The sequence below is a fragment of the Malurus melanocephalus genome, unplaced genomic scaffold, assembly GCF_030028575.1.
Source record: "Malurus melanocephalus ecotype Western Australia unplaced genomic scaffold, MMel_1.1 scaffold_940, whole genome shotgun sequence".
Lineage (NCBI taxonomy): Eukaryota > Metazoa > Chordata > Aves > Passeriformes > Maluridae > Malurus > Malurus melanocephalus.
The window spans coordinates 12732-38834 of record NW_026624172.1 but is presented as its reverse complement, the minus strand read 5'-3'; the positions used below and the strand labels follow the sequence as shown (position 1 = coordinate 38834).

At 38.0% G+C, this 26103-nt stretch overlaps 1 protein-coding gene across 5 annotated transcripts; it reads left to right on the top strand.

Annotated features, from left to right (window-relative positions):
- Positions 1 to 6038: 6038 nt before the first annotated feature.
- GPATCH1 (G-patch domain containing 1) lies at positions 6039 to 24517 on the top strand. Of its 5 annotated transcripts, none has more exons than XM_057386249.1 (20): positions 6039 to 6160; positions 7336 to 7470; positions 7742 to 7827; positions 8209 to 8369; positions 8724 to 8821; positions 8952 to 9010; positions 9333 to 9578; positions 10354 to 10501; positions 11206 to 11285; positions 12310 to 12514; positions 13119 to 13406; positions 14011 to 14192; positions 14454 to 14581; positions 14847 to 14980; positions 15308 to 15477; positions 16134 to 16341; positions 17020 to 17139; positions 17595 to 17719; positions 18249 to 18394; positions 23768 to 24517. In XM_057386249.1, the coding sequence occupies exons 1-20, from the start codon at positions 6082 to 6084 to the stop codon at positions 23784 to 23786; spliced, it is 2817 nt and encodes a 938-aa protein (XP_057242232.1). In that variant the 5' UTR covers positions 6039 to 6081; the 3' UTR covers positions 23787 to 24517. The 5 variants fall into 5 exon arrangements, with proteins under 5 accessions (XP_057242232.1, XP_057242231.1, XP_057242233.1 ...); XM_057386248.1 differs by lacking the exon at positions 23768 to 24517 and adding an exon at positions 19545 to 20171; XM_057386250.1 differs by lacking the exon at positions 23768 to 24517 and adding an exon at positions 19545 to 20170 and having other exon boundaries at positions 17020 to 17130.
- Positions 24518 to 26103: the final 1586 nt, after the last annotated feature.

Below are 26103 nucleotides of genomic sequence, written 5' to 3'. Positions count from 1 at the left end.
CCGCCCCGCCCCACCTCCGCTGCTGGTGGGGAGGAGCTGCCCCGCCCCATTGCGCTGCTCCACCGCCCAGTGGTACTGTCGAGGTCCTGGCAACGACCCTGTGCCTCCTCATTTAGAAGCCCCGGCGGGACGGCTGCGATTCCCCGCGTGTGGAGAGCGGCGGTGGCTGTGGCTGAGGCAGAGCGGAGCTCGGTGTCCCCCGCTGCGCGGTGGCGCTCAACTCGCTCGTCCTCGGCCTCCMGCCGTCCTCCGCTGGAGGGTAGAGTCCTAGCTGGCCGACCCGAAGGCGCCGCTCGCCTCCTGGCGCTTTCTCGCGGCCTCCCGCGCCGCCGAGCCTGGCGACAGCCCCTGGGGGTGGCCACCGTGGGGCCGCCACCAGTTTTCCACAGGGTCTCCTCGTTGAGACGAGKTTCCCCGCGGGTGGCTGCCCCTCAGAGCCGGCTCGCTCCTGCGCCAGCGGTGCTCCCAACCTCGGCAGTGCCCCCGCAGCGAGGATGCCCGGGGTGGTGCCCAGAGCCCACATGGCCCTGCAGCSACCGTCTTTGCGTATCGGCTTGCCGGCACAGTTGGCAGAATTGGTTTCCCTCTAGGCCCTTTGGGGGGCTTCGGCCGCTGGCACCCCGGTAATGTGTAAGGGCCGAAGCCTGGGAGAGGTCCCGAAGCCCGAGAGCGGCTGCTCCAGCCTGGGCCCCTAAAAAGGACAGCGGTATCTCAGTAAAAGGCAGCGCTGGCCCTGCAGGAAACTGCTGTGGGACCAATGTCAGCATTGCGAAGGTCTGCAGTTGTTCGTGCTGCAGCGAGACCACCTGAGACACTCCGTCGTGTAACCGGTTTCACAAATGTTACTGGACACTTGTGTGAGCAATGGGCCAATGTTGGTTCCTATTCCAAGCCATAACTAACCTACAAAGCACATTTAGCATTGAAAGATGCAATACTTAAATCAGCATTACCAAACTTAAACTTCCTCCCCACCTCCCCTGGCCTTTATTCTCTTTTGTTATCTTTCACTGAATTACTGGTGTAGTTGTGTCAGGCAAAAAATTTGGAGAAAGAACATTTCTTTATTAAAAGAAAAGAAATTCTTGGAATTATATCCCTAACAGAAACAATTCTTTGAAAATACTGGGGTCTCCAAAGGGTTCTACAGGGCAGGCTGGTTAAATTGTGTGTCAACTGCATGTTTTTAAGGAAGAATACTAGAGTCAGCAACTCAGAAATTGGTATCCAAAGATTTGCTGTCTGGAAATCAGCTRAATTTTGTTTGTTGTGATTTTGCACACACTCACTTCACTATTCCCCCTCCCCCCAATAATTCTAAAGATACTGGATGAATGTATCAAAGTATGTATTAAATATAAATAGGTGCAAGTAGGAAACTTGCTCCCATTTCTGACTAAAAATGTTTTAAATTTTATGCTATTAGAAAAAGTACTTATCTGACAAAAAAGATTTTAAAATTGGAATATTTCAAATCAATATRAAACTCAAATGCAATACATAGAAACTAGTTTAAGACAAATGAGTAATTTGCCAGCACAGGCTGTGCTGATACAATCKGGCAGTTAAAACAACATTAATGTGACCATCTTATGAATTTGCACTGTTGTCACTGGCTTTATTGAAAACTGATCTCATTGAAAAGCTCCAGCTATTACTCCAAATAAAGTCCTAAGAGCCTGCAGTAAGCTAAAGGCTCAGTTAACGACAATGATGATTGTCATGGTTATGTGTAAAACAAAAATTTRCAGAAGTTTCTGCACAATAAAACACCAAAGAAAATTTCTATCATATGCCAGTGACAAAATGCAGCCTTTAATTCGTTGCTGGTAGATTYTTTGAATAAAGTGAAGTCAGCACGTCTAGTAAGTTTCTACAGTAAAATCACGAGACCAAGATAGTGTGCTTCCTCCCCATTTTTAGTGTCCAGGATATATCACTCATATTAGATGTGCCTTCCCCTCACTCGGATAAAGGGTACTTCATCATGACTGCATTAGGACTGACAGAGTATTCGTTGAGTAAGTCACTGTAGGTTTTGTCTGCATATGGTGAACATGCTTTTTTAGCAAAAGGCACATATTGATTGCATGGTCTCAGTAGTACTCAGCTGCGTAATGACTTGATAGGAGTGCTCTGAGCCTAAAATGTAAATTGCAGCTTAGAAGATTCCAAAACCTGATTTACCCTTAAAAAAAATATGTCCCTGCTCTTGTCATCATCTTGGCCTCGGTGGCTTTTTGGTTGCTATTAGAATTCCTAAGCAGAGTTGGGTTCATACCACAAGCTTTCTCACGATTACTACATGAAACAGAAGGGTAGGTTGCAGCATTGTAAATATTGAGAAATACAGGCTTGTAATATAGATTAATGCATTCAGAAAATGGGTTGCATAGATACAGATGTTTGCTTGACATTTATCTTTCATATTAGAAGAGAATAAATGCTGTGATCTGKTGCACTGGACACACACTATCTGTAAGACAGCATCAAATGCTTAAGAATTTGCATCTAGAGAATATTTTCTTGATGTGATGTGCTAARGCCTGAACAGCAGGCCTAAGGTAGGGTTGACTTAAAAAATGAATCCAGGGCACTATGTGACTAAMACCAGCAGTATTATTTAGCTAAAAATAGATGATCAAGACACTTATGCCAGCTKTTTAACACCAAAAAGGCTGTTGTAGAAACTTTCATATAACCTTGTRWRGTTWTMTGCAAGAAATGTATMATTTTAAGAAGCTTTCCCAWTTGATATTAGCTTGTTTGTAAGGTATTTTARGGAAAACCCTCCCAGTCGAGGTCTGGGCTCTGGCCRAGCCCTGGCCCTGGCTGATCAGGAAGAATGCCACCAGATCCAAGTGTTTCTGTGCTAAAAATATAAWTAAATCACTTTGACTTGCTRATTTGGGCCTAAAAAAACTGGACTCCCTTTCAGGGTGAATTCAGAGACCTCACCTATGGGTGGACACACTGTGTACGATTTTCCCARTTGCCAGGAAGGGTTCTCCAGGTCCTCACTGTGAAACAGGGCTCCTAGGGATCGGGATGATGGTAAAGTATTTAAGCAATCGGTGATGTATCTTTCTCAATCACTATTCTCTTTTTTGTGTAGTAATGATTAGGTGCATTACTTGCTTATTTTTCCTTGTTGTTAAAGCTGAGTGTGTTATTTATTTATTTTTTTTATTAAAGGTATCATTTTACTTTTGTGTTGCCTTAACTATTCATAGTAAAATAGTAAAGGTAAGAGGGATGAAAACTGGGACCAAAATCTGAACAGCCTTATCACACACATATATGATATATATGTACATATTTCTCATATGTTTGTATTACTCCACTTGTTCCATCAATCCTCTCCTTCTTCTATCATATGAAAAAATTATGTGAATATATAAAATCCTATCAGTAGTCTTCCCTTTGGCTAGTCCCAAAATAGTCCCAGTTTAGGAAATTAATTTTCTGCTGGGGTACCTGTGATGCATTGTTCCATACCCAAGACAGGAATCTGGTTKCTCTCTGGAGAGACAATGTTTCTTACCTGTCTTGCAGATCTTACCAGATCTTACAGACCTTTTGGCTACAGGGTGGTAGCAGGAGCCTATAAGACATCTTTTTTTCCGGAGGGACCCAGAGACTTACCAGCAAAAGCACATTAGAATTATACTGTATGAARGGAAAATATGCATCAACTCTTGCTGTTTCTCAAGATAGRTTTTTAAATTCTGAACAGAGTCTGYTCCTTTTGTTGGTGGCTTTGAATATTAAACTTAGATTCTGATTGGAAATACAAAGAGATTTTGTCAGTAGTCCTGACAGCCTGTAGCTTTATGTCAATAAATTCCATTAGAGTCATTCAGTTGAGTTAGTATCATACTTTATTTCTGAAGATTGCAGTTGTTAAAGAGCAAATGTCTGCCTACTGTAGGCAAGCACTAGGTGAGGAGTGAGGAAAGGTGATTATAGGTCGATKTTTTTCTTACAAGATGGAGTAGAAGATTTCCTTACTAAGAAATTTACTGAGCAACAATAAAATGATATGAAAATGGCATACGAACTCAGCAGGGCTTTGGATCACCACAATATGATTTGCTTTAAGTGCAGTGCTCCACTGCTGCCTCTTCACATTAGCAGTATTAACTGCACATATTAACTGCCACAATATCTTCACTGAGAAAAGTAAAAAATAATTTACTATTAAATAACCAATATGCTTTGCCAATTCTACTGTGAAATCACATTGGAAACAAGACATGGCCGTTTATGTCGAAACTAAGACCAAACATGGGCAAAATCATCACCACTTTTCCAACCTAATGCCTTGCCTTTAACTGAGATCCACAGAAAACACATATTGTTCTTAAATACACAGACCTTTATCTCTTTTTCCCCCCAATCCTTTAACAAGTGGAAAGTAGCACTTTGGARAAGCAATGCCTTGGGCTGACCTTGAGGTGACTGTTTTGTCAACTGATACAACAGCCCTGAGTTGGAAGGAGGAATATTCAGGAAAACATTTCCATTGAATGCAAGATAAAGCAGAGATGAGTTTGTCTCTTTTTGTTGTTTGTTTGCAAAAATACGGGATTTTTATACTTGCTATACTTTTGTCCTTTGTTTTTTTTTTCTTTAATGCGATTAAAAACCTTTAAATTAATGAAGTTTTTGCTTTTTTATATATTGATTATACCAATTTTAGTCTGAAGTTCCAGTGACTTGCATGACTTAAAACTAACCAACAAGAATTTATCTATTTGAAGCAGTGGTTTTAAATAATACAGCAAAAGACATAGCAAGACACTTTTATGGCTGTTCTTCATAATGAACCAATATGGAATGAGATGTTGAAAACTATGTATTTGCAAAACAAAAGCCTAAAGTACACCTATGGCTTAAGGGCTCAATTTCAGCCTTACATTCACTGGCAAGTTTGTGAGCTTTCATTCGAAAGTGCAGATTGGTTTGGTTTTTTTTTTTTCACTAAACAAATTTCTGTAAAAAAAAAAAGAAACATAAGCTATTCAGTTCTACTAAATATTTTTGTTTCATTGCCATTAAAAAAAAAGACATTGGAGTTATTGTCTTATGTAATAACAGCTGCAAATTAACAATTGTGATCTGGTTTAATAATTGTAAACGAGAGAGTTTACCATGGAGAAGGAAATACCAGAGGGATGCAAAAGTAATTCTTAYCTGAGAAAAACCTAAATGGGAAAAAAGCTTCAGTATTTGATTACCCCAAATCTTTGAACTCATCAGACAAAACACTCAAAAGATTTTCTGTGAACATTGTGCAAAAAAGGTTTATTTAAGCCTGTGAGTTATGTCAAAGTCACATGGTATCACTACTCAGGAAGAAATATTTACTAAACAAAGAGAAACAGCAAATATGCTAACACCTCATTTTGCCACTGTATGTTCTAAGTGCTTAGTAATGATGAGAAAAGATAATGCACGTAGATAATGTGGCTTCTACTATATTGTTTCTAAGTGAATTAGAGACCCAAATGGAACAGAGTAGTCCCTGTTTCCATGGAACCGTGTAAATATTTGCTATGGAAACCTGAAATCACATGAAGCTCCGGTAGTTTCACTTTGGAAGAAASCAGTTCCATGTATATAAATGAAATTAAGATAAATACTGTGTTAGAGAATATACAGAAACCTTACCTGTTAAGGCAGGAGTATTTGAAGACTATGTTTTGATTTATTTTCAAGGATTTCAGAGAAACTGGTGATACTTACAAAAGTTGTTAATGGATAGCATCTTCAGCGCAAGTTGAAGTGTTTTGTTTTGGTCTTTTTTTTGGGGGGGGGGCGGAGTGTAACACTGGAAATTAAAATCCAGATTTTGAACACTTGGGTCCTACCGGTGAATATTGGTCTTTGTACAATGTACAAAATACAGTCAGTAAAGGTTTCTCTCGCTCCCTTCCAGGCGCAGGGTCCGGGGGTGAGGGATGCGSACCGTTCGCACAGACCGGTCTCGGGGCGGCGGTGCCGGGGGCCGTGCGGGGCCGGCCGCTCCGCCTCCTTCGAGTGACGGTGGCGTGTCCCGTGCGGCCACCGTCGGGTAAGATGGCGGCGGCGGAGAGCAGCGACAGCGAGGAGGAGAACTTAGTGAGCTATGGAAACCCGCTGCAGCCCCTTCAGGAGGGTAAGGGATCCCGGGGGGTTCGTCTGCTCCTCCTCCGTCCCTCCGTCAGTGCGTTGTGGTGAGCGCTGGGGAGCGGCCCGGCGTGAGGCGGCGGGGCCGGGGTTCCGAAGGGCCTTCTGGGTCCGGTCCGGTTCGCGGCTGAAGGCCCTCCAGCCCTTTGGGAATCTCTGGCGCAGCGCAGACCTGGTAATGTCCTCTTCCTCCTGCTGTTGCGGGACGTGGGGCCTGTCGGGGCAGACGTGCTGCTCTGCGAGAGGATCTGGCCCGGCCCAGGGCGAGCCGCCTGACAGCGGAGCGGGGAGAGGCCTTCTCGGCACTGCACCGGATCGCGGGYGTGGCTGGGGTGCCCCGCGGATTGTGGCGGCACTTCTCTGGGTAGAGCTGGGTGCCAGTCTTTGCTTCTATTCTTTCCCCAAGCCTCAAAACAAATCCCCAAAAAACCCACAAAACAAACAACAACAACAACAAAAAAAAAAAAAAAACAAACAACCAAACCAAACAAACAGACCAAAAAAACCAACAAAAACCAAACCACCAAAAAAACCCAAAAAAACCCCCAAAATAACCAAACACCACCAAACAAAAAAAAAAGCACCAAAACTCCAAAAGTAGTGTTCAGGTATAACAGTTCAAATGTACACAATAATGCTAATCTGACTGCCTAATGCTTATGTTGATGAGATGGACAGGGAATCGTTGAAGGAGTAATGTACAGTTGTGACTGCCATGTCTGCCACTTTATTCAAGAAATATTGTTAAAAAGGGGTAAACATTTTATGTTAAAAGTCTATAGCTTTTGTGTTTTGTATCAGTTTTGGACTCTTTCATGTGTAATTTCTCAAGCAATTACTGAAGTGAAAAAATCCTGCCAGAGGTCTTGCATACTGGAGAACTGAAAGCCTCCTTTCACAGGAAAAAAACCCATGTTCTCATAAGACAGTAGAAGTAAGGCTTGTGATGTGAACATTTTGTGCTTTTCCTTTAGCAATGCACGTCAACAATACATACAAATAGTTACAGTGGGCTGGAAATAAATGTAAACTGTTGAAGCTTTCCACTTCGGGGTGGCTGGTGTTTGATCCTGTTCTTACTTGCAAGGAAGAAATAGCTTCTGGAGGTAGTGGGAAGTCCCTTCTTCATGTAAAGTTGTGTCTTTCTGATTTATTTGATTGTAGGTGAACAAATTAAAAAGCCAGTTCCTCTCCAAGAACAGACTGTTAAAGATGCCAAGGGACGATACCAGCGTTTCCATGGAGCATTTACTGGTGGCTTTTCTGCTGGTTACTTTAACACTGTCGGCACAAAGGAAGGTTAGATATTTTGCCATCTTTGGGCAATGGTTAAATTGAGAACCATGTTTTCATGTTAGTGAAAACAAATTAACTGTCATGAAGAATTTCTGTTTCTACTATTCCTTGTGCTGTAAATAGTTGAAACAGTATTGCTGAAGTGACTTTTTGGACTGTAATTTTACAAATTTTCCTTTTATGTATCCTTAAGATGCAAGATTCAAATGTTTGTGTTGTTTTCAAATACTGTGTTGCCTTAAGTACCTTACTTGAATATTTACCTTCTTTAAAGGATGGACACCTTCAGTTTTTGTATCATCACGGCAGAACAGAGCAGACAGAACCATTCTTGGACCAGAAGACTTCATGGATGAAGAGGTAAATTTAGAAAGGAATTGAAAACGTGTGTAGTTGCCATGACAGCGAAAAATTGAAGTAACTTATAAATTACTTTTTGTATACAGTGTTATGGCGCTAGGTCATAAAACTGTTTCACAGGTTCACTTTAGAAGCTCCTGTAATGTCATCAGGAAAAAATTGAACCAGAACTCAACGCTTTCACTATATCAGAAAATGGAAATACTTTTGAAACTGTGTAAGATATCTCTACTGAAGTTATTGAAAAAACAGTTGTATAAGTGGCTTGAGAAGATTAGCCAATATGAAGATCATATGCCATTTTCATTACTTTACTATTACAGTAAGTAAGAATTTGAGGGATATTTAATCTAAATGTTTTCATTTTGTGTCTGTTTCCAGGATCTTAGTGAATTTGGAATAGCACCAAAAGATATTACAACTACAGATGATTTTGCATCTAAAGCTAAAGATAGAATAAAGGAGAAAGCTAGACAGATTGCAGGAGTTGTTGCTCCCATTCCAGGAACCACTACATTTGATGATTTAGTAGGACCATCTAAGTAAGTAAGTTTACATAAAAGTTTGCCAAACAGTTCATTTCACTCAGAACTTTGTATTGCCTAGAAAAGTAATGTTTGACTACAGTAATTGTGAGAGACTGGACAATCAGTGGTACATTTTCTAAGTAGCCTCCACCTGGGTTTTTGATTGGAATGTGCAGATTTGTACCAGGTAAACATTTATAAACTAGAAGGTAGTGTGTATGCAAGTAATAATACGTTCAGATTGAATTTTAAACTGGGATATACAAATAGAAGTTCAAATGTTATATATATATACATTATTTGCCAATAAATAATAAAGGTGTGTTTTGAAGTAATTTTGAGTTTCGTTTCCTTTTGTTTTCTTTTTAGATTAACAGTTGGGGTTGAACTGCTACGAAAAATGGGCTGGAAAGAAGGACAGGGAATTGGACCACGAGTCAAAAGAAAGCCACGCAGACAGAAACCTGGTAAGTTCAGGGAAGTTCCTGAGCTAGTTAATTTTCGTGTTAGTAGAACATTCATAGACTGATTAGAAAGTTGATTTCAAACCATCCTTTTATTAGTGTAATGTGATACTGTTTATGTTGTTTCTTACAGATCCTACAGTAAAAGTATATGGTTGTGCATTACCACCTGGACTGTCTGAGGGTTCTGAGGTATTGAACAGGCAAAAGTTGTTTGTTGATTTATGTAAAAATATGTGATAACAAATAAAAACCAACTCTTTTAATGTCCTTGAACAGTATTTTAAAATGGAGTTTCAAATCTTATTAAAAATGTTTATAAATACTTTCTGTGCTTAATGTGAGRAAAGGTTTTAATATCTAAATTTCTTCTTTTGTTGCTTAAGCAGATGTAGTTCATATACAATTTAGGAAATGCAAACTTGCCTAGGCTCATGTTTACTGAATGTTGTAAAAGCTCATCATACAGAACTTTTAGTCATATTTGTTCTTACAAAGTTTTATTTTGTACAAGGATGAAGAGGATGAATACCAGCCAGAGAATGTGACATTTGCACCAAAAGATGTAATGCCTGTAGATTTGACTCCAAAAGAGAATGTACATGGACTTGGCTATAAGGGTTTGGATCCCTCACAAGCTTTGTTTGGTGTATCTGGAAGAGAACACCTGAATCTTTTCCCAGGTGGCTCTGAAGAAACAAGCAATTTACTTGGTGATCTGAGATACAGTAGAGGAAGAAAACTAGGTATTACAGGTCAGGTAAGGACATTTTTTAATGCATTTTACTATTAGTGCATTAAAATCCAAATTTTGTTTTTTCTTAAATGAAAAGTTCCTAGACCTTGTAGTATTATTGTATGAAATCTTAAGTGTGACTTGAGAATAGGGTTTTTAAAAAACTTGCTTTGAAGATGTGGAAAAATCCTTAGAACTCTCAAATGCCTTTATTTACTAAACTGCAAGACAGCTGTAAAAATTACCTGTCTGAGTAGCTGGATGGAAAAATGTCTTGTGTTACTTTGATTAGAGAAATATTCAATGTGTTTTTAGCTTACGTTTTTTTATATATTGTACTTTCAGTAATGCTGTATCTGTCAGCTAGAAAGGTTTTGTGTTGCTCCACGGTATTTGTAGGTCTTACCTAGAGGCACTGTCAGTTTATATTGTCTGGGAATTCTGCTTGTTTAATTTCCATGTTAACTGACATTTTTTTCCTTTTGAGAACTTAACCTGCTCTTAGTCAGATTGCACATGTTATTTTGGTGAAGCTAGTCTGCTGTCCTTGTCCTGTACAGACCAAACTTACTGTCCCTCCCTCCCAAGGGAGTGGAATGTGTTTGCTTTTGTGCTCACTGAGGTGTGTTGGTTTTTTCCTACTTTAATTTTTGTAGTGAAACTGTACATTTTTCCCAGTGTATATATATATTTGTACTGTAGATTTTATATAGATGAATAAATATACATGTAGATGTGTTCTGATATGCGACAAAAATATTTTTACATTTTGAGTTCTCATTGAAAATACGTGTTTTAGGCTTTTGGTGTAGGAGCTTTAGAGGAAGAAGATGATGATATTTATGCAACTGACACACTGTCAAAATATGATACGGTTCTAAAGGATGAGGAGCCTGGAGATGGCTTGTATGGTTGGACAGCACCAAAACAGTACAAGTCAAAAAAAAGTAAGAAATGTGGTTCTCTTTTAAGAGCTAGTGTAATATTTGGGAAAAAATAATTAGTCTCTATTTGCCATGTATTTTAATTTTCAGCCCTGATATCTGAAAATTGGACTAGTCCTGCCTTCCATATTGAAGTGTTCAGTTATGGAAATAATTTCCAAAGTCCTCCACTAATCGCAGTGTAGATTAAACCCTCAAAGCATATTTTCATAAGGATATGTACTGCTTTGTGAGTTACAGGCATTCAGTTTCACTGAAGAAAACAAGYGATTCTAAGTCACAGTTACAAAATATGACCCAGGCTTGAAAAGAGAACTTTTTGTTAGGTGAACTGTTGTATTTTCAGATAATTTTTGTAAATTTTATCCTGGTACCACTTGTTTTTATTGCACCATTTAAGCGTGTGAAATACTGTAGTAATTTCTGGAGTACCTGTTCGTATTAGTTGTACACTGTAACGACACTGATGGTGTTAGCTGTGCACAGTATGGATACTATAAGCTTGTTCTAAACCTCACTATAAGCCATGTTCAACCTACAGCMATCACTCTGGTAACAATTTTTAGTTGTATAATACTAGTCCATGATCAGAACTCTTAATTTTAAATGAAAGGTGGTGAAGACAACAAACTACAATTATGATTCACAAAAAAAATTGCCTAACATGCATGGTTTAAATATTGACCAACTCTGTGATAATATTGTAGGGCCTGAAAGAGAATTTAAATATAAAGGCAAGATCCTGGATGGTTTTTCCTTGGCATCAAAATCATCAGCTCCAATCGAGGTAAACAGATAGCGGTATTTTGTATTAAGAATAACATCATTCATCATTCATCATGTGAACTGTGTGGACTCTAATGCTTCCTGGAGTTTTTCTGTTCTTAGAAATAAATGTACTGGTCAGCAACAAACAGTGCTGAATGAACAAAATTACAGCATTGGGGGCTGTTCCATAGAAACCTAAAATTTATCAGACTCCTGAAGGTATTTAAACTTTGCCTGTGTACTGGCTTTGAACAAATGCCTTCACTATTCACGGCTACTTGCCATAAAGTTGGAGGAATGATTTAATTTAATTTCAAAATTAAAAAAATTTACATATTTTGGTTCTAGATCTTTCATATGTAACACTCAGTTTTCTGTAAAAATTAGACCTCATGCTTTGTCAACTTTGCTATTTTTGTGTCAATTTAATTTTAGTTCTGTTTTCGTATTTACATAATTCATTCCATATAAATTTGCATAAATTAGAATGATAAACATAATTGTGTGACAGGGTCCTCTTTCTAAGGAAGAACGCTTGTGCGGCATATGAAATTGCATCCTCTAAGGGAGCATAGGGATAGYCTTTGAAGTAATAGCTTGAATGAAGAATGTGGGGAAAAACACTTTGAAAGTCATTACTGAGTACTTCTGTGCTTACTATATTTTAGTCAAATTAATTGATTAAATAATCTGACATCAATTTTTAAAAAATTAATTAATTAAGCAATGTAAGAGGTGTTTTCTCAAATAAATTCAGTGCATCCTAGGACTGTTGTTAATTTTTCTGTCACTTAATGTGCACATTTTCCTATTTTTTTGTCATTGTTACATATTGTCAATAGATTTGTTCCCAGAGTTTGTTCCCAGTGCCACTTACCGACTGGGTCTAAAGGAATTGGTAGCTTGTACTATCCGCTTCTACTGCTAAAATGTAAATTGAGGAATTCTTAGGTTGAGCAGACTTTTTCTGAAACACATTTATAGATGTTGCATACAAAGTTCTCTCTTAGTGGATTTTTTGTTTCGTTGCCCCTTCCCCCCAGGTTTATCCACCACCTAGCCTGCCACGAAATTACAGACCAGTCCATTACTTTCGACCTGTGATAATAGCTGGGAATAAAAACTGCCATTTACAAAAGGCATTGGAGGAATCGACTGGAAAACTTGAGAGTGATCCAGCACAACAAAGCAGGCATGCTTTGAATGCAACTCAGAGGAGGGAACAGCTAGGAGAGACTGAGCTGAAAGGTACTGATATACATGACAGCACCTTTGCTTGTACTTCAGGTCCCCTGTTTCTTTATAGAACAGTAACAATTTGGTCTGGCCTTGAATGTTTATTTTCTAACATAAATATATCAAATCTAGTTACCATAGCTAGAATACCATTTCATTCTTCAGTTTTATCTCAGCAATTGAATTGTTGACATAGCTGTATGTATTTTCATTTACTTAACTATTTTAAAGATAAAAATTATGTGTTGGATTTTGGTTTTTTGTGTTTTGTTGGCCTTTTAGAAATATAAGTAGGGTGCAAGAATTTTTTTCAGTAAAATGAGGTTTCACTGGAAGACATTTAAATACACTAAAAAGATAATTTGTAACTGTGGCTCAGGTTTGTATCTACAATAGTGCACGTTCTAGGTTACATGTAAATATGTGGTAAATAGCACAAAAGAAGTAATGGTGGCCAAATTTTTATCTGCCATGGGTGCTATTTTCTTGTTAGTTTCTGCTTAAGAGCTTTTTATCTGAATCTATATGCATGTGGTAGGCATTTTTCCTCTACTAAAGTGGAAGAAATAGTAATTTTTCATTTCTGTTTATCTTTTACTGTTTTTTTCTGCTTTAGGTTTGGCTCCTTCTGTTTTGGAGTATCTGTGTGAGAGAGATAGAGAAAGACTCAAAGAAATTAAACAAGCATCTGAACAACAGATGAAAGCAAAAACAGTGTGTCAGCAGTCACAAAGTAGCAGATTCCAGCCAGTCTCCCCAGAAGATGCTGGTCACAAGTGGCAAATGCTCCTGGGGGGGCAGTTAGCAAATGCTGGTTCTAGTGACTTCAAACCATTTGCAAAAAATCCAGAAAAACAAAAAAGATATGAAAAATTCGTGAGAAGTCTTAAACAAGGAGAAAAAGGTAAAATATTTCTTGATCAATTCCACCAGCCCCCCACCCCCCACTTTTTTTGTCCCAATGCATTTTATATTCACTATGAATTCTCTTCCTGAATTCCCCAGCATTTCTCCCTTTCCTTCTTTTCAGGACTAGTGTTAACAGAAATTATTACTGATATTTAGTGATGTTGACTTCAGAAAAACTGCTCAGTTATTTAATTATCAGCAAGTTTTGATTTTAGGCATTACATTTCATACTTCTATGATGTAGCACAAACTTAAGTTCTACATCATTACTTGGATTGTACTTTTTGTTTTAATCACCTGTTAAATCTATTAAGTATTTTGAACATTCTTTAAGAGGGCAATGAGTAAGGAATCAGTTTTACAAGTAAAATTATTTAAAATTCCAATTTTTGCATTTGAAAAATGCTGTCATTCTTGCTATTTTGAAAAACTACCTCCATTTATTAAGGATTAACCAGTTGAGGTCAATACTACCCTTACACTAAATATTCATTAAATAGTTGCCAGGATGTTTGCATGTTGCCTTATTTTTTGTTTGAAAAGTGTTGAACTGAAATAAGCTGTAATATCTGCTAAGCATTTCTCTCCTTATCTTRCAGTAGATACATTGGAGCACTTCTTAGACCCAAATATGACAGAATGGGAGCGAGGAAGAGAACAGGAGGAGTTCTTCCGTGCAGCGGTGTTCTACAGATCCTCAAATTCAACRCTGTCATCCAGATTTACCCGGGCCAAATATGAAGATGATGTTGACAAAGTTGAAGTTCCTCGAGACCAAGAGGTATATGCTATTTACAGTCTTTTAATGCATTGGAGCTGCAGTTACTGCCTTAGCACTGACTTTGCTTTTCTTTTAAACTCTTAATTAGCTGTGTCACTATCTTGTTGCCCTTTCGTTTAACAGCTCTTGAGAATACTTGATGCATACAGAGTGGTGATTTGTTAAATAGCATTTAAATATTTATGGATTTCTCCTGTTTTTAAGTCTTACAACAGTTCAGCAAGTTGTTACTTAGCAACTATAAATGTTTGCCTTTTTCAGAATGATATTGATGATAAGGAAACGGCTGTGAAAATGAAGATGTTTGGCAAGCTCACTAGAGACAAGTTTGAATGGCATCCTGATAAGCTTCTGTGTAAAAGATTCAATGTTCGTGATCCATATCCTGAGTAAGATAATTGATACTTACATTTTTAACATTTTTAAAAATTCTGAATGTTTCATTTGCTTGTGGAAAATCTGCTTGATATTTTCTTTTGGTGTAATGTAAGACAGAACTGCCCAATGTTTTTATTTGCATCATGAAACATGGTGGCCTCTGATTAAATAGCATGCATTTGAAGGACTGCTGTATAGGTGCTTCAGCTTGTAGATAATTTGAGGACTTTTCTATGTGGAAAACACTAATCTGAAAACAATTTTTTTTCCCTTTAGTTCTTCTGTAGTGGGTTTGCCAAAAGTGAAACGGGACAAGTATTCTGTTTTTAATTTCTTAACTATGCCTGAGCCCACAACATCTGTAACTCAAGCAACAAATGAAAAAATCCAAGACAGTAACAGTCTCAACAGTAAGTTTGTTGTTGCTTTATTAATTTAGCTATACATGAGATAATAGTACAGAAAAAGCATATTTTTCATTGAGAACCTATCCATGTGATTTTTTCATTTAAAAAACCCAAACAAAGAAATTGAAAATAAAAATTCAGTGACATAAAAACTGAAGTTAGTGAAATAATGCTGATTTTTTCTATCTAGAAGACATTTATAGGTCAAATATTCATTAGAAAGATTTTAAAAATGTCAAACTGAAGAAGCAGGGTAATTTAAAATGAASTAGGCTATGAAATGCAGAACAATTTGGCATGCAGGTGATTTGAATATTTTGGATGTTTTAGAACCAAAGAAACCTTCAAGGTGGGATGTGTCAGATAAAGAGAAGGAGAAGAAAGATGCCATCAGTGAATTCATTAGTCTTGCTAGATCAAAAGCTGACGTTGAGCAGCAGCCACTAGTGCCAGCAACAGAAGAATGTGGAACTGGTGCAAGTGAAACTCTTCCCACTCCGGTGAGTTTACAGCAGTGTTTGAACTTAAAGGGAATAGCTGTAAACCTTGACAACCCAGAAATAAGATGGATTAATATATTAGTACAGATCAGTTTGCACAAGAGGCAATTCAGGATAAGCAAAGGTATGAGATGGCACTTTGAAAAATTTGGAGGTTATAACTCTGGAATTCAAGATGTTTGTAGCTTATAAGGACAGCAGATCTGATTATACTTGAAGTAGAGCTTAAGAGAAGAAAAAATGTAGCTCAGCGTTCTGGGAACTACGTATATAGTCACTTTACCAGCATTTTGCTTACAGGCACAGAATATGTTTATTTCTCCTTTCCATAGAGGAGGGTACATATTTTGGGGAGAACGATGGTGTTTTCATTTTGTTTAAACTTAGTATTATATAACTGAAATTTGAAGTAATGAATTAGAATTTTTAATATTGGGGATCAGTCTGCACAAACTGCATTATTTCCAGGACACTGGCCTAGTTCTGCACTGTTTCAGAGCTTCACTACTTGGGACTAAGATTGTTTATTTCATAGCTGTTGTGCCATTCAAATGTTTTGTAAATACCTGTCAGTGTGGTTGAGATTAGTCTTATTGAAGAGAGATCATTAGTCTCTTTAGTGTTTAGATACAGTTTGTTATGGTGCTATTTTGCAGGTAGCTAATGAAGATAAGAATCAGGAAGAAGAAAGCGAACGACCACCCATGGACTTATTTAAGGCCATCTTTGTGAGCTCCTCGGATGAAAAATCATCTTCCTCTGAAGAAGAAAGTGATGAAGAACAGCAACCAACTACTTCAGAAAGAAAGTCAGAAGCCACCAAGCAAGTTGATGTACCAGACAGTTCTTCCTCTAATGTACAAGGTAGTACTTAATGGATATTCATTTTTATGCAACGTAAGATAAATGCCTTGTAAAAGTTTCATTTTTGAATCACATTCTTGGACAGTTAGGACAATGCTATGCTCCTGTCCAGATCACCTGAGATTGACGGAGCTGTCCATGTACAAAATGTGAATAATACAGCACTGAATAAGATCTTGCAGTGTTATTTGTGTTGCCATGAACCTTTTGTGTAGATTTTACGAGCAAAGTGCCCAATGAAATATGCTTATACAATGAGGGGGGACTGAACATCTAGTGTTAGAACATACTTAAAATGAAAATACTTTGTCCACTTACAGTTGGTTCTATTAACATTTAACTTTTAATGTTTATTAATCTTCTATTCTTGTGGAGTTTTTTATTCATTCTGAGTAATTGACAAATAGTACTGTGTTACAAAATGGAAGCAAACAAATGCACTGTTACTAATTTAACTAATAATTGTATAGTTTAAAAGGCAAATTTTGGTTTAAAAGAAAAAACCCAGAATGTCAGCTACCCAGTTGGCCAAGGCAAACCATAGAGATAGAGGATGCTGATGAGTTTGCTTTCTTAAATGTTTTTATAAAGCTTCTTTGAACTTTCTTCAACGCTTCTTGGGAAAAGTATTTCCTTAGTTGCTGTTCAAATATAGCAGGTTTTGCTTTTTTTTCATAGAGAGTGTGACTGCTACAACTGATTCTGGCATTTCCTCATTGCCTACTTCAAAGCAGGAACTGGATACAAAAGAGGAATTTGGACCAAAGTTGCCACCAGCTTTTTCTGCTAGTAGGTTCTGTAAGCATCTAAATTCTGCACATTGAAGTTGTATATGAAATACATTATACCACTTTAATTAAATACATGATACCTCTTTAACAAAAGCATTTGTGATTAGGCACTCTTACCTCTTAAATGTCTGTGTTATGTCAAATAGGCATCAGCAAACATTTTGTTGCCATKTTGTGACTCTCTTTGCCTGTGTACCAGTGTAAGTCTACAGAGGCATTGATAAAAAATTGATGTAAAAATACAGGACAGCCTTGCAATCTCGTTTTGTAGCAGATTGCAAAGGCATTTAATTACAATAGGGATCTTGCAGTTAGGAGTTTTAGACATGAAATTTCCTTTTTAAGGCTTAGGGGTTTTGTTTGTTTATTATGTTAGGTTCAAAAGTAATACAGAACGTAATAACCAAATTACCCTTCTTTAGTCTTTTTAAAAATCTTTTATGCATTTGCTTTGTACTTCAGGCACTACTTGGCAACAACCAACAGTGGTTCCAGCAAGTTTTCCTGGGCCTAGTAGGAAACAAAAACATAAAAAAACCAGAGAGAGGCACAAGACTAAGAAAGAACACAAACACAAGAAGGAAAAGGTATTCAATTTAAATACTGATTTTAAATTTTTTTTTATTCTTTGATCTGCCTTTCAGAATTTTTTCTTATTTATGCTTGGTTGTAGAAAAAAATGTATATATACTGGGACTAGAATTTAAGCAACAGAATTTCTCTGAACATTTTCTGATATTTTGAAACCAGAAAATTATCCTGCTGTGATGCTCCTTTTTTCATATATACATGTGTGACTACAGGTACAATACTGTGGATAGTTTCATATTTTATGGGGAAGATGTCAGGCACATTCTTGGAATGGCATTCATGGCTTATATACAAATATTAGTCATGAAACTTCTGTTTTAGGGGGAGTTGAGTGCTTGGATTAAATGAATTTCGATTGGTAACTCTTTTTAGCTCAGTCTGAATAGTGGAAAAGAGTCATTGATAAGTGTTGTGTTTCAGTAAAGCTTTCGATCCACACTGAAATAAACGTTTTCTTTTGTTGACATCCAGAAAAATCCAGGTCTTTCTCAAGGAAATAGAGGATTATTTCTCTTCTTTTTACAGAAAAAGAAGCATAAGAAGCAGAAAAATAAAGGAAAACACAAGAATAAAAAATCAGAAAAAGACAGCACATCAGATAGTACAGATAGCAGTGACAGCCTTGGTGATATGGATACTACAGGCTTGTCGCCTAAAGAACTTCTAAGAAGGTAAGCAGAAAGGTTACTTAAACACTTGCAAATTTTACAGTGAATAACTAAAACATCAATTTATGAGTTGTTATTGTAGTGAGCCTTTTGCAGCATGTGTGAATCAGCTAGTTTGTTTATGAAGATAAAATACTGCTCACTTTGGTGAGGAAAGATTACAAGTATTAGACATTTTAATCTAGAGGGTGGCTTTAGGATAGAAGCCTCTTAAGGTAAAGACCACTAAATAGCTCTAGCTGGGCTAATGGACATTATAATTAAAGGTGACTCATATTTTGGAAGGTATTTTAAATCAGAATTAAAAATTGAACAGATGCAGGTGGGGATGCATATTTTCATAAATTCATCTACTATTTTCATTACTTCTCTTTACTTGGGAACATTGGAAGAAATATTGCTGACATTCCATTCATATACATCTGTTGTGTGGCACTGATGCTTAAGCTAGTCTGTGCTTCAGCAAAGGACAGTGAAGCAAGCAGAACAATGTTTGAGTCATGTACATGCCTTCTAAATTTAGCCTGTGCTATTACATTTGTATAAACCAGAGACCTGAAGGTAGTGCTAAAATAAATGTGAAAATTGAAAAAGCATGGTTTACAGTATTTTGCTCGCACTCTTGAAGTAAAGTAGGAACAAACATAACTGTCTCTAGGTCATAGTCATCTGCAAGCATGTCCCATTTGAAGCAGTCACTGTATTGGCTTCTTTAGTGTCTCTTAGCTGAAGGAGAGATCTCAAGGTATTTGTGGAATATCACATCCATCTGATCTAATGGCAAAGTGATTTGGGTCAAAGTGTGAAGTGGAATGGGCATGTACCAATTGGCATTTGAAAGGGCTCTGCCTGCCATTTCTTTGGAACTGAGTGTCAGTTATATATTGGTGTTTTCTTATCAAAAGACAAACTACTACTTGGATTTCTGAATAGCTAAAGTACATTTTAATGCATTTTGTACAAAATAAATTTACTTGTACAAGCAGTTGTTTTGGAATCTTCACATTTGCACGTCTTCCATCACTGAGAAAATGTTTTTAGTACAACTCAGATGTCTCTCTGAACTTTAGGTTTAAGAGACTGCTCAAGTAGTGAAATGTTCTTAATGTGTGACTGTTTAGTGTGAATTTTTCCTTTTTTTCTTCCCTTTTAGATTGAAACAACTTCAGTATTGAAGATGTCTCCTGCTTTGTTCAGTATTGTATGACTTGGTCTCAAAATTTTGATCTCCTCCATGATGGTAGATCAGTGGTGTATAATGTGAAGTGCTGTAGATATAGTATTCATATTGAATTACTTTGAAAGTAAATGTGCATATGTTTATTTTATGATGTTTCATGAGATGAAAATATATGGATTGTAGAACATTGAAAAGACCCCTTTCTGGGCATAATAATCTGAAATACTGCAGGCTCTATTTTAATTACTTAAGCATTTTAATAAACTTTATTATTACAAGTAGGTTTTGTGTATTGATAATTTTTTATGCCTAGGACCTCTAAAACCCTGGAGAGGAAGTTTCAGTCTGAGTTAAGTTAGGAAGTTAAAAACTAAAGCAATGTAAAATTTTTATTGAGGACAAATATTTTTAATTAATCTAATGTCCCATTGCAGTTTTGGAGCATCCAGCTGTTATTTTTGACTCTCCAAACCGTATAATATTTAGTCTGCCAATAACCTTCAATAGAATCACAGAATATGCTGAGTTGGAAGGAACCCATCAGGATCATTAAGTCCTAGTCCTTGCCCTGTKCAGTTCATTTCACACAAATTATTAAAGCTAATGTTCTAAAAGATTAGTACCATGGTTATAATGTGCTTCATTTTTGGGTAGTTATAAGAAAACTTACTGCAACTTTTTGTCCGCAATTGTCATTTTGTACAATGAATTAAATATGAACCATGAAATAATACTGAGCTGCCCAGAGGTGCTGGGGAGCAGCTCTGGGGCCAGCTTGGAGCCCTGTCAGGAGCTGTAGGTTCAGGTGCTCTGGGGAAAGGCAAGCAGGCTGCGCTGTGTTGGGTCATGCCAGGGGAGTTGGGTGCTGCTGGTAGCTCAGGGATGAAAAGCTCTCTGTTGCTTTGTGTGTGGTTAGTGCTTACAGTGTTTGTTAGTTCTGTTCACACAAACACATGCTTGTGAGCAAACTCTCAAATGAGCGGAGAAAAGACTTAAAAATATCTCTGCCAAAATTTGTAACAGTCTTGGCTTAAACATGTGGCCTAGGAGGTTGATCTGCATTTTGATGGACCAGAATCAAGGAAACAAGTGTTTGAAACACTTGAGAGACTTAATAAGATTTAAAGAATACCTTTTTTTGAGAAGAAGAGTTGAAAAAGAAACCAAAACAAACCTCCAGAAAACTAAAAACACAATCCCCATTCATCAACAATTTTCTCAACTAGATCCGGTAAATCTTCTCCAAGGTCATATCAAGGATGTGAACTTTGTGCAGTCGAGTGGAACTTTCGATACATTTTCCTATGGTTCCTGCTTTCAGACTCCCTCTCATGGACTAAACTGTCAAAAATAATCTCTATTCCTAAACAATGCTTTGTTTCTTTACAGATTCCATTTAAAATTCTGGGAGGACACAGTGATACTGTGAACACCCGCCATTTTTGCTTTGAAGACACAAAAATACTTTCATGTTCTTATGCATTGAAGCTCTGCATATGTTATGAATACAGCAACAGCACATTAAAATGTCTTAAAATTTTTAAAGCTGAAATTAAGTAAGGAATGTTATACAGGCATGGAGGTTGAATCATCATGGAGCTTTCTGAACATATTTTACTAAAGTTTAAAAATAGCAGCTGTAAATGTTTCTGCTATCACAATTAATAGGAGAGCACCTATTTCATGCTTAGAACATGTTCTTTGACTTTAAAGGGTGACAACTGTAAGCACATAGTGCACAAACTGAATAAGGTCTCTAGTTTATTAATATTTTAAAATGTGAAAGTTGGTACACAAAGCTTGCTTGTTATCCTTTTTCTGACTTATTTATGCACGTGATTGTGGAGAAGGATAAGTCAGGGGTAGGACAGTTGTTGGCAGCATGGCCATGAGGTTTTCATACTTGTCACTGGCTTTTTCCATTTATTCCAGTCTCAGTTGATGCCCACTCTTTTCTTGCTCCTCTTGAGTTTTGTGTAGGTGTCTGGGTTTCCCTAAAACTCCATTCACCCTGGGAAGAGGAATGGGGAAGATGTATGTATCCCAGGTGATTCAACCGAAATTAAATCTGTTAAAATAGCTTGAAGACACAGAGTTATGTGAACCCATGAGTGCTATGCAAGCAAATGACAATGTATCTGTGCTAAGCAGATTGCAGGCGTTGAGATCTGGCATACATTAAGCAGTCATGACTTAATCTAAGAATTGGTAATGATTATTAGTGCATTAATGTCATACAAATTCAGATGAAATAATTCGATAAAATACCTAAAAGTTTGATTTCCTGCCATGTAGTGCTAGGTTTGTACCATAAATAAAAACATTTTCCAGGCATACTGAAAAAGTCCAAGAAGCCCAAAAGCATAAAAAGTCAAAACAAGCATTATGTTGCTTTATTATATAAAGCATATATTTATGCTTTATTATATAAAGCATATATTTATATAAAGCATATTTATTATATATTTATGTTGCTACAAAGACTACAAAAAGTCTTTGTAGCATTATGTTGTCCAAGAGGTGTGGATGGCTAGCTCAAAGAATCCAGGAAATGTAGAAGGAAAARAATTGCATCTTTTAATGATGAGATCTAAAGTAAATAAACGCATGGCAATTGTAAGCAAATATTGTAGACTGGAGTTATAAAAGTGTCTCAGTGTTATTAGTCATGACAGTTACAGTTTAATAACTGTCAGATTGACAATTCCAAACTTTCCCACTTTGTCTGAATTTGGAACTGGAACTTCTATTTTTCTGTCTTTAGCAAAATGCTATTCAGCTCTCTTACAAATAAGTACACTGAAATTAAGACCCGAAAATAAGATAATCCATTTTTTTTTAAGTACAGTAGATCAATTCTTTTTGCTTTAAAGCCTATAGTGTGCATTTGCCCAAAGTGTCTAATTTCCATTTTAGAAATTTTATCTTTGTAATTTTTATCTAAGGCAGTTTTCTTCAACACTTGTTGAGCAATACTTTTCAGAATCTATCTAAAAGTATTTGCCTCAGTATTGGGAACTTTCTGATAGCAATGTATAGGCAAGATTATGTCAGATATATTAAGACAAGCCTGATTTCCTCCCCTACAGAAACAGAAGCAATTAGAATTCAGGAGAGTATGGTGGACTTCAGTCATGGAGGGCTAAGGCCAGCCCTGAGAATTTTCACTCTGGCATTCTCTTTTTTTCCCTTTGAAAGGTAGATACTAAATAACTGGCTGTACTGAGAAAGTATTTGAAGTTCCTCTTGACAACAAACAGTATGTGAACTGACAGTTCACATATCTTTTTAGAAAACAAAGATTAGTAGTGTGTGCAGCAGACAAATAAATTTACTTCCAAGTTTTGTCTGTTATCAAGAACTGCCARGTTAGCAGGATAGCACCTTCCAGTGAAAGTCCTTGGGAGGGAGCAGCTCTAGACCTGTCAGATCTGTCAGAAAGGGCATTTGTAGTCAGAGATACAAGATTTTATTCTCATATTGAAGACAAATGAAAAAACACATAATGAARGGAGTTCATGTTGCCTGCTTTCTGGCTGATTCTAAAATCTCTTGGTACTTATGGAAATACAAGCCTGATTGAAACAATTGAGTTAATCATGGAAATAGAAGATGTTTTACCTAAGTGAAGGTATKATGGCTGATCTGTGGTACTCTGAAATGTGAGTTACTCTGCATGTCAGCAGTCCTCATGGGGTTTTGTGTTAGATGCTTTCAGTAGGGTGGGCCCCATGATCCATTTGTAAATCTTGATTCACATTTTAATCTGTTTTACTAAAGAACTTCATAGAAACACAGAATTGCTTGGGTTGGAAGGAGGCTTAAAGATCACCCAGTTCCAGCCCCTCTGCCATGGGAAGGAACACTTTCCACTGTCCAGGGCTTCTCCAAGCCCTGTCCAACCTGGCCTTGGGCAATTCCAGGGATGGGGCAGCTACAGCTTCTCTGGGCAATCTGTGCCAGAGCCTCACCACCCTCATAGAAGAGAACTTCCTCCTAATATCCATCTAAACCTACTCTCTTCTAATTTGAAGCCATTTCACCTTTTGCTGTCACTTCAGGCCCTTGTGAGTAGTCTTTCTCCATCTTTATTGTAGGCTCCCTTCAGGRTACTGGAATGGCACAATTAGGTTACACCAAAGCTTCTCTTCTCCAGGCTGAACAATCCCAATAATCTCAACCTTTCCATGTAACAGAGCTGCTCCAGCCCTCTGATCATCTTGGTGGCCTCCTCTGGACCTGATCAAGAGCTCCATGCCCTTTCTGTGCGGAGGACCCCAGAGCTGGAAGCACTACTTCAAGTGGGATCTCACCACAGCAGAGCAGAGGGGCAGGATCACCTTTCTTGACCTTCTGTCCAAGTTTCTTTTGATGCTTTACTTCAAAGCTTTATTTATGGCTTAGAACTGCATTATGGTTTGAATGTTGTACACATATAAGAAGATACTCTCTTTCCTGAAATCACTTAAAATTCTCTGCCTTATAGGGTAAGTAGATAGCAGGTGAAGGAGAAGTGAAATGGCCTCAGGTTTCCCTATGGGAGACCTAATTGGGATATTTGAAAAAATTCTTCATGGTAAGACTTGTCAAGCATTGTAACAGGCTACCCAGGGCAGYAGTGGTGTCATCATGCCCAGAGGGATCTAAAGGGAGGGATTTTAGATGTGGCACTAAGGGACATGGTTTAGACCTGGCAGCACTAGGTAATTTGTTGAACTTCATCACCTGAGAGGTCTTTTCAAAAAATGATTCTGTGATCAAAGAGCCAGTAATTCAGTATGGGTCATCATCTCAGCACTTCAGCAATCTGTTCACTGCTGCTGTATCAAAACAAAACAGATGTTTAAGTGGAATTGTCTATTATGAAAGAGATTTCCAGTTATTTATAGGTGAATCCTTCAAAACATGAAGGACAGCAAAGGGAACCCCATTGTTGGGAGTTAAGGTTTCTCCTTTTGTTTCCTTTCTGGGGAGTATTTTTCCCCATTTTGTTGCTGGATACACTGATGGCCAGGTGGTTGTTTTCATGGCTGGGTGATTGGGGAAGGCAAAGGAAGTTGCCAGGCCCTGTGGGGGAGAAAGTTTCTCTGGACGTTCCTACTTGGCAGTTTTCCTCTCTTGGAGGGCAGAGTTCTCGTGGGAGTTTTGGGCCCAGGCTGCACTGTGGCTTCTGCTCCCCTGCCTTGCCARGACCACTGTGATTCCAGCTACAGTGGTTGAGTTCTGATACATACCGTCTATAGCTGCAGGATTCTGCTTGTCTGTTTGCTCATCTGACTGTTCAGAGGTTTCTTGCTATCTAGAGGGAGCACCGGGATCAGCTTTCCCCTGTGAGTTTGTAGAGGAACTTTTTCTCCATCCATCTCTGCCGTTCTGTGTCCACCATCGGCCACGTGAGAGAGCTGAAACCATTTGGGACCCGCGCCACAGCGCCCCCTGCAGCTGCAGGGGAATCATCGCACCCGCCCTGCCCGGCCGGGAGCCAACAGCGCCCCTGCCGGCTGGGACTGGAACTGCACCCTGCACCGAGGGGAGGATGCACATGTGTGACAGTTAGTTGTTTCTATCATTGTTGTTACTTYTTTTACTTTGTTACACATATTAGTAAAAATTGTTATTCCCTTTTACCCATATCCTTTCCCAGCCTGAAAGCCCTGTGATTTCAAAGTTACAATAATTTAGAGGGAAGGGGGTTCATATCCACCACTCCAAAGGAAGTCCCTGCCTTCACTGGAAAACACCTGTCTTTCAAACCAAGACACCCATAAATTTCAAAACTGTGACAACTAAGTGACAAAGGCTGGCATCAGAAGTAAGGCAGAAGGGAGGTGAATCTCTTGAGAATAAATCACAGAGCTTTGTATTTAAAGACAAATGCTTGTATTTATGATTGAGAATGAGAAATCACTGAAAATACCAGAAGGAAGGATGTAATACAGTCATCGAAGTGGGGGGATCTGTGGAGGAGTGTTGGATGTGGATGCAAGTAAGGGAGGTTGCACTTAGAAAGAAAATGATGTTGCAATAACTGATACAGGAATTGCAGGCCTTGGGAGCCTGAGTCTTAATTATGTAGATGAAAATGGAAAGCCACACMATTTATGAAGAATGACTTGCTAGGATTTAGGTATGGACATGGATGTAAGAGTCTAAGGAGAACTCTTTTCAAGAAATTTCTGGTGAAAACTGTTGTCATGGAAAGGAGATAAGTAGAAGTCTATGTGTGATAGAGTAAGAACTCTATTTCAGTCATTCTTAAAAAGAAATCATAGGATGCTACAGGCCTGTCAGTCTCACTTTAGTGCCTRATAAAATCATGGAAAAGATTACTGAAAGGTATTAAAAAATGCATGGAGGACAACACAACCACCAGCCAGCATGGCTCCATGAGACGAAAGTCCTGCCTTCCTTCTATGACAGAGTAACCCACCTGGTTGATCTAGGAAAGCCACTAGGTGTAATGATTTTGGATTTCAGTAAAGCTTTCGATATTGTCTTTCACAGGATCCTTCTGGACAAAATGTCCAGCATT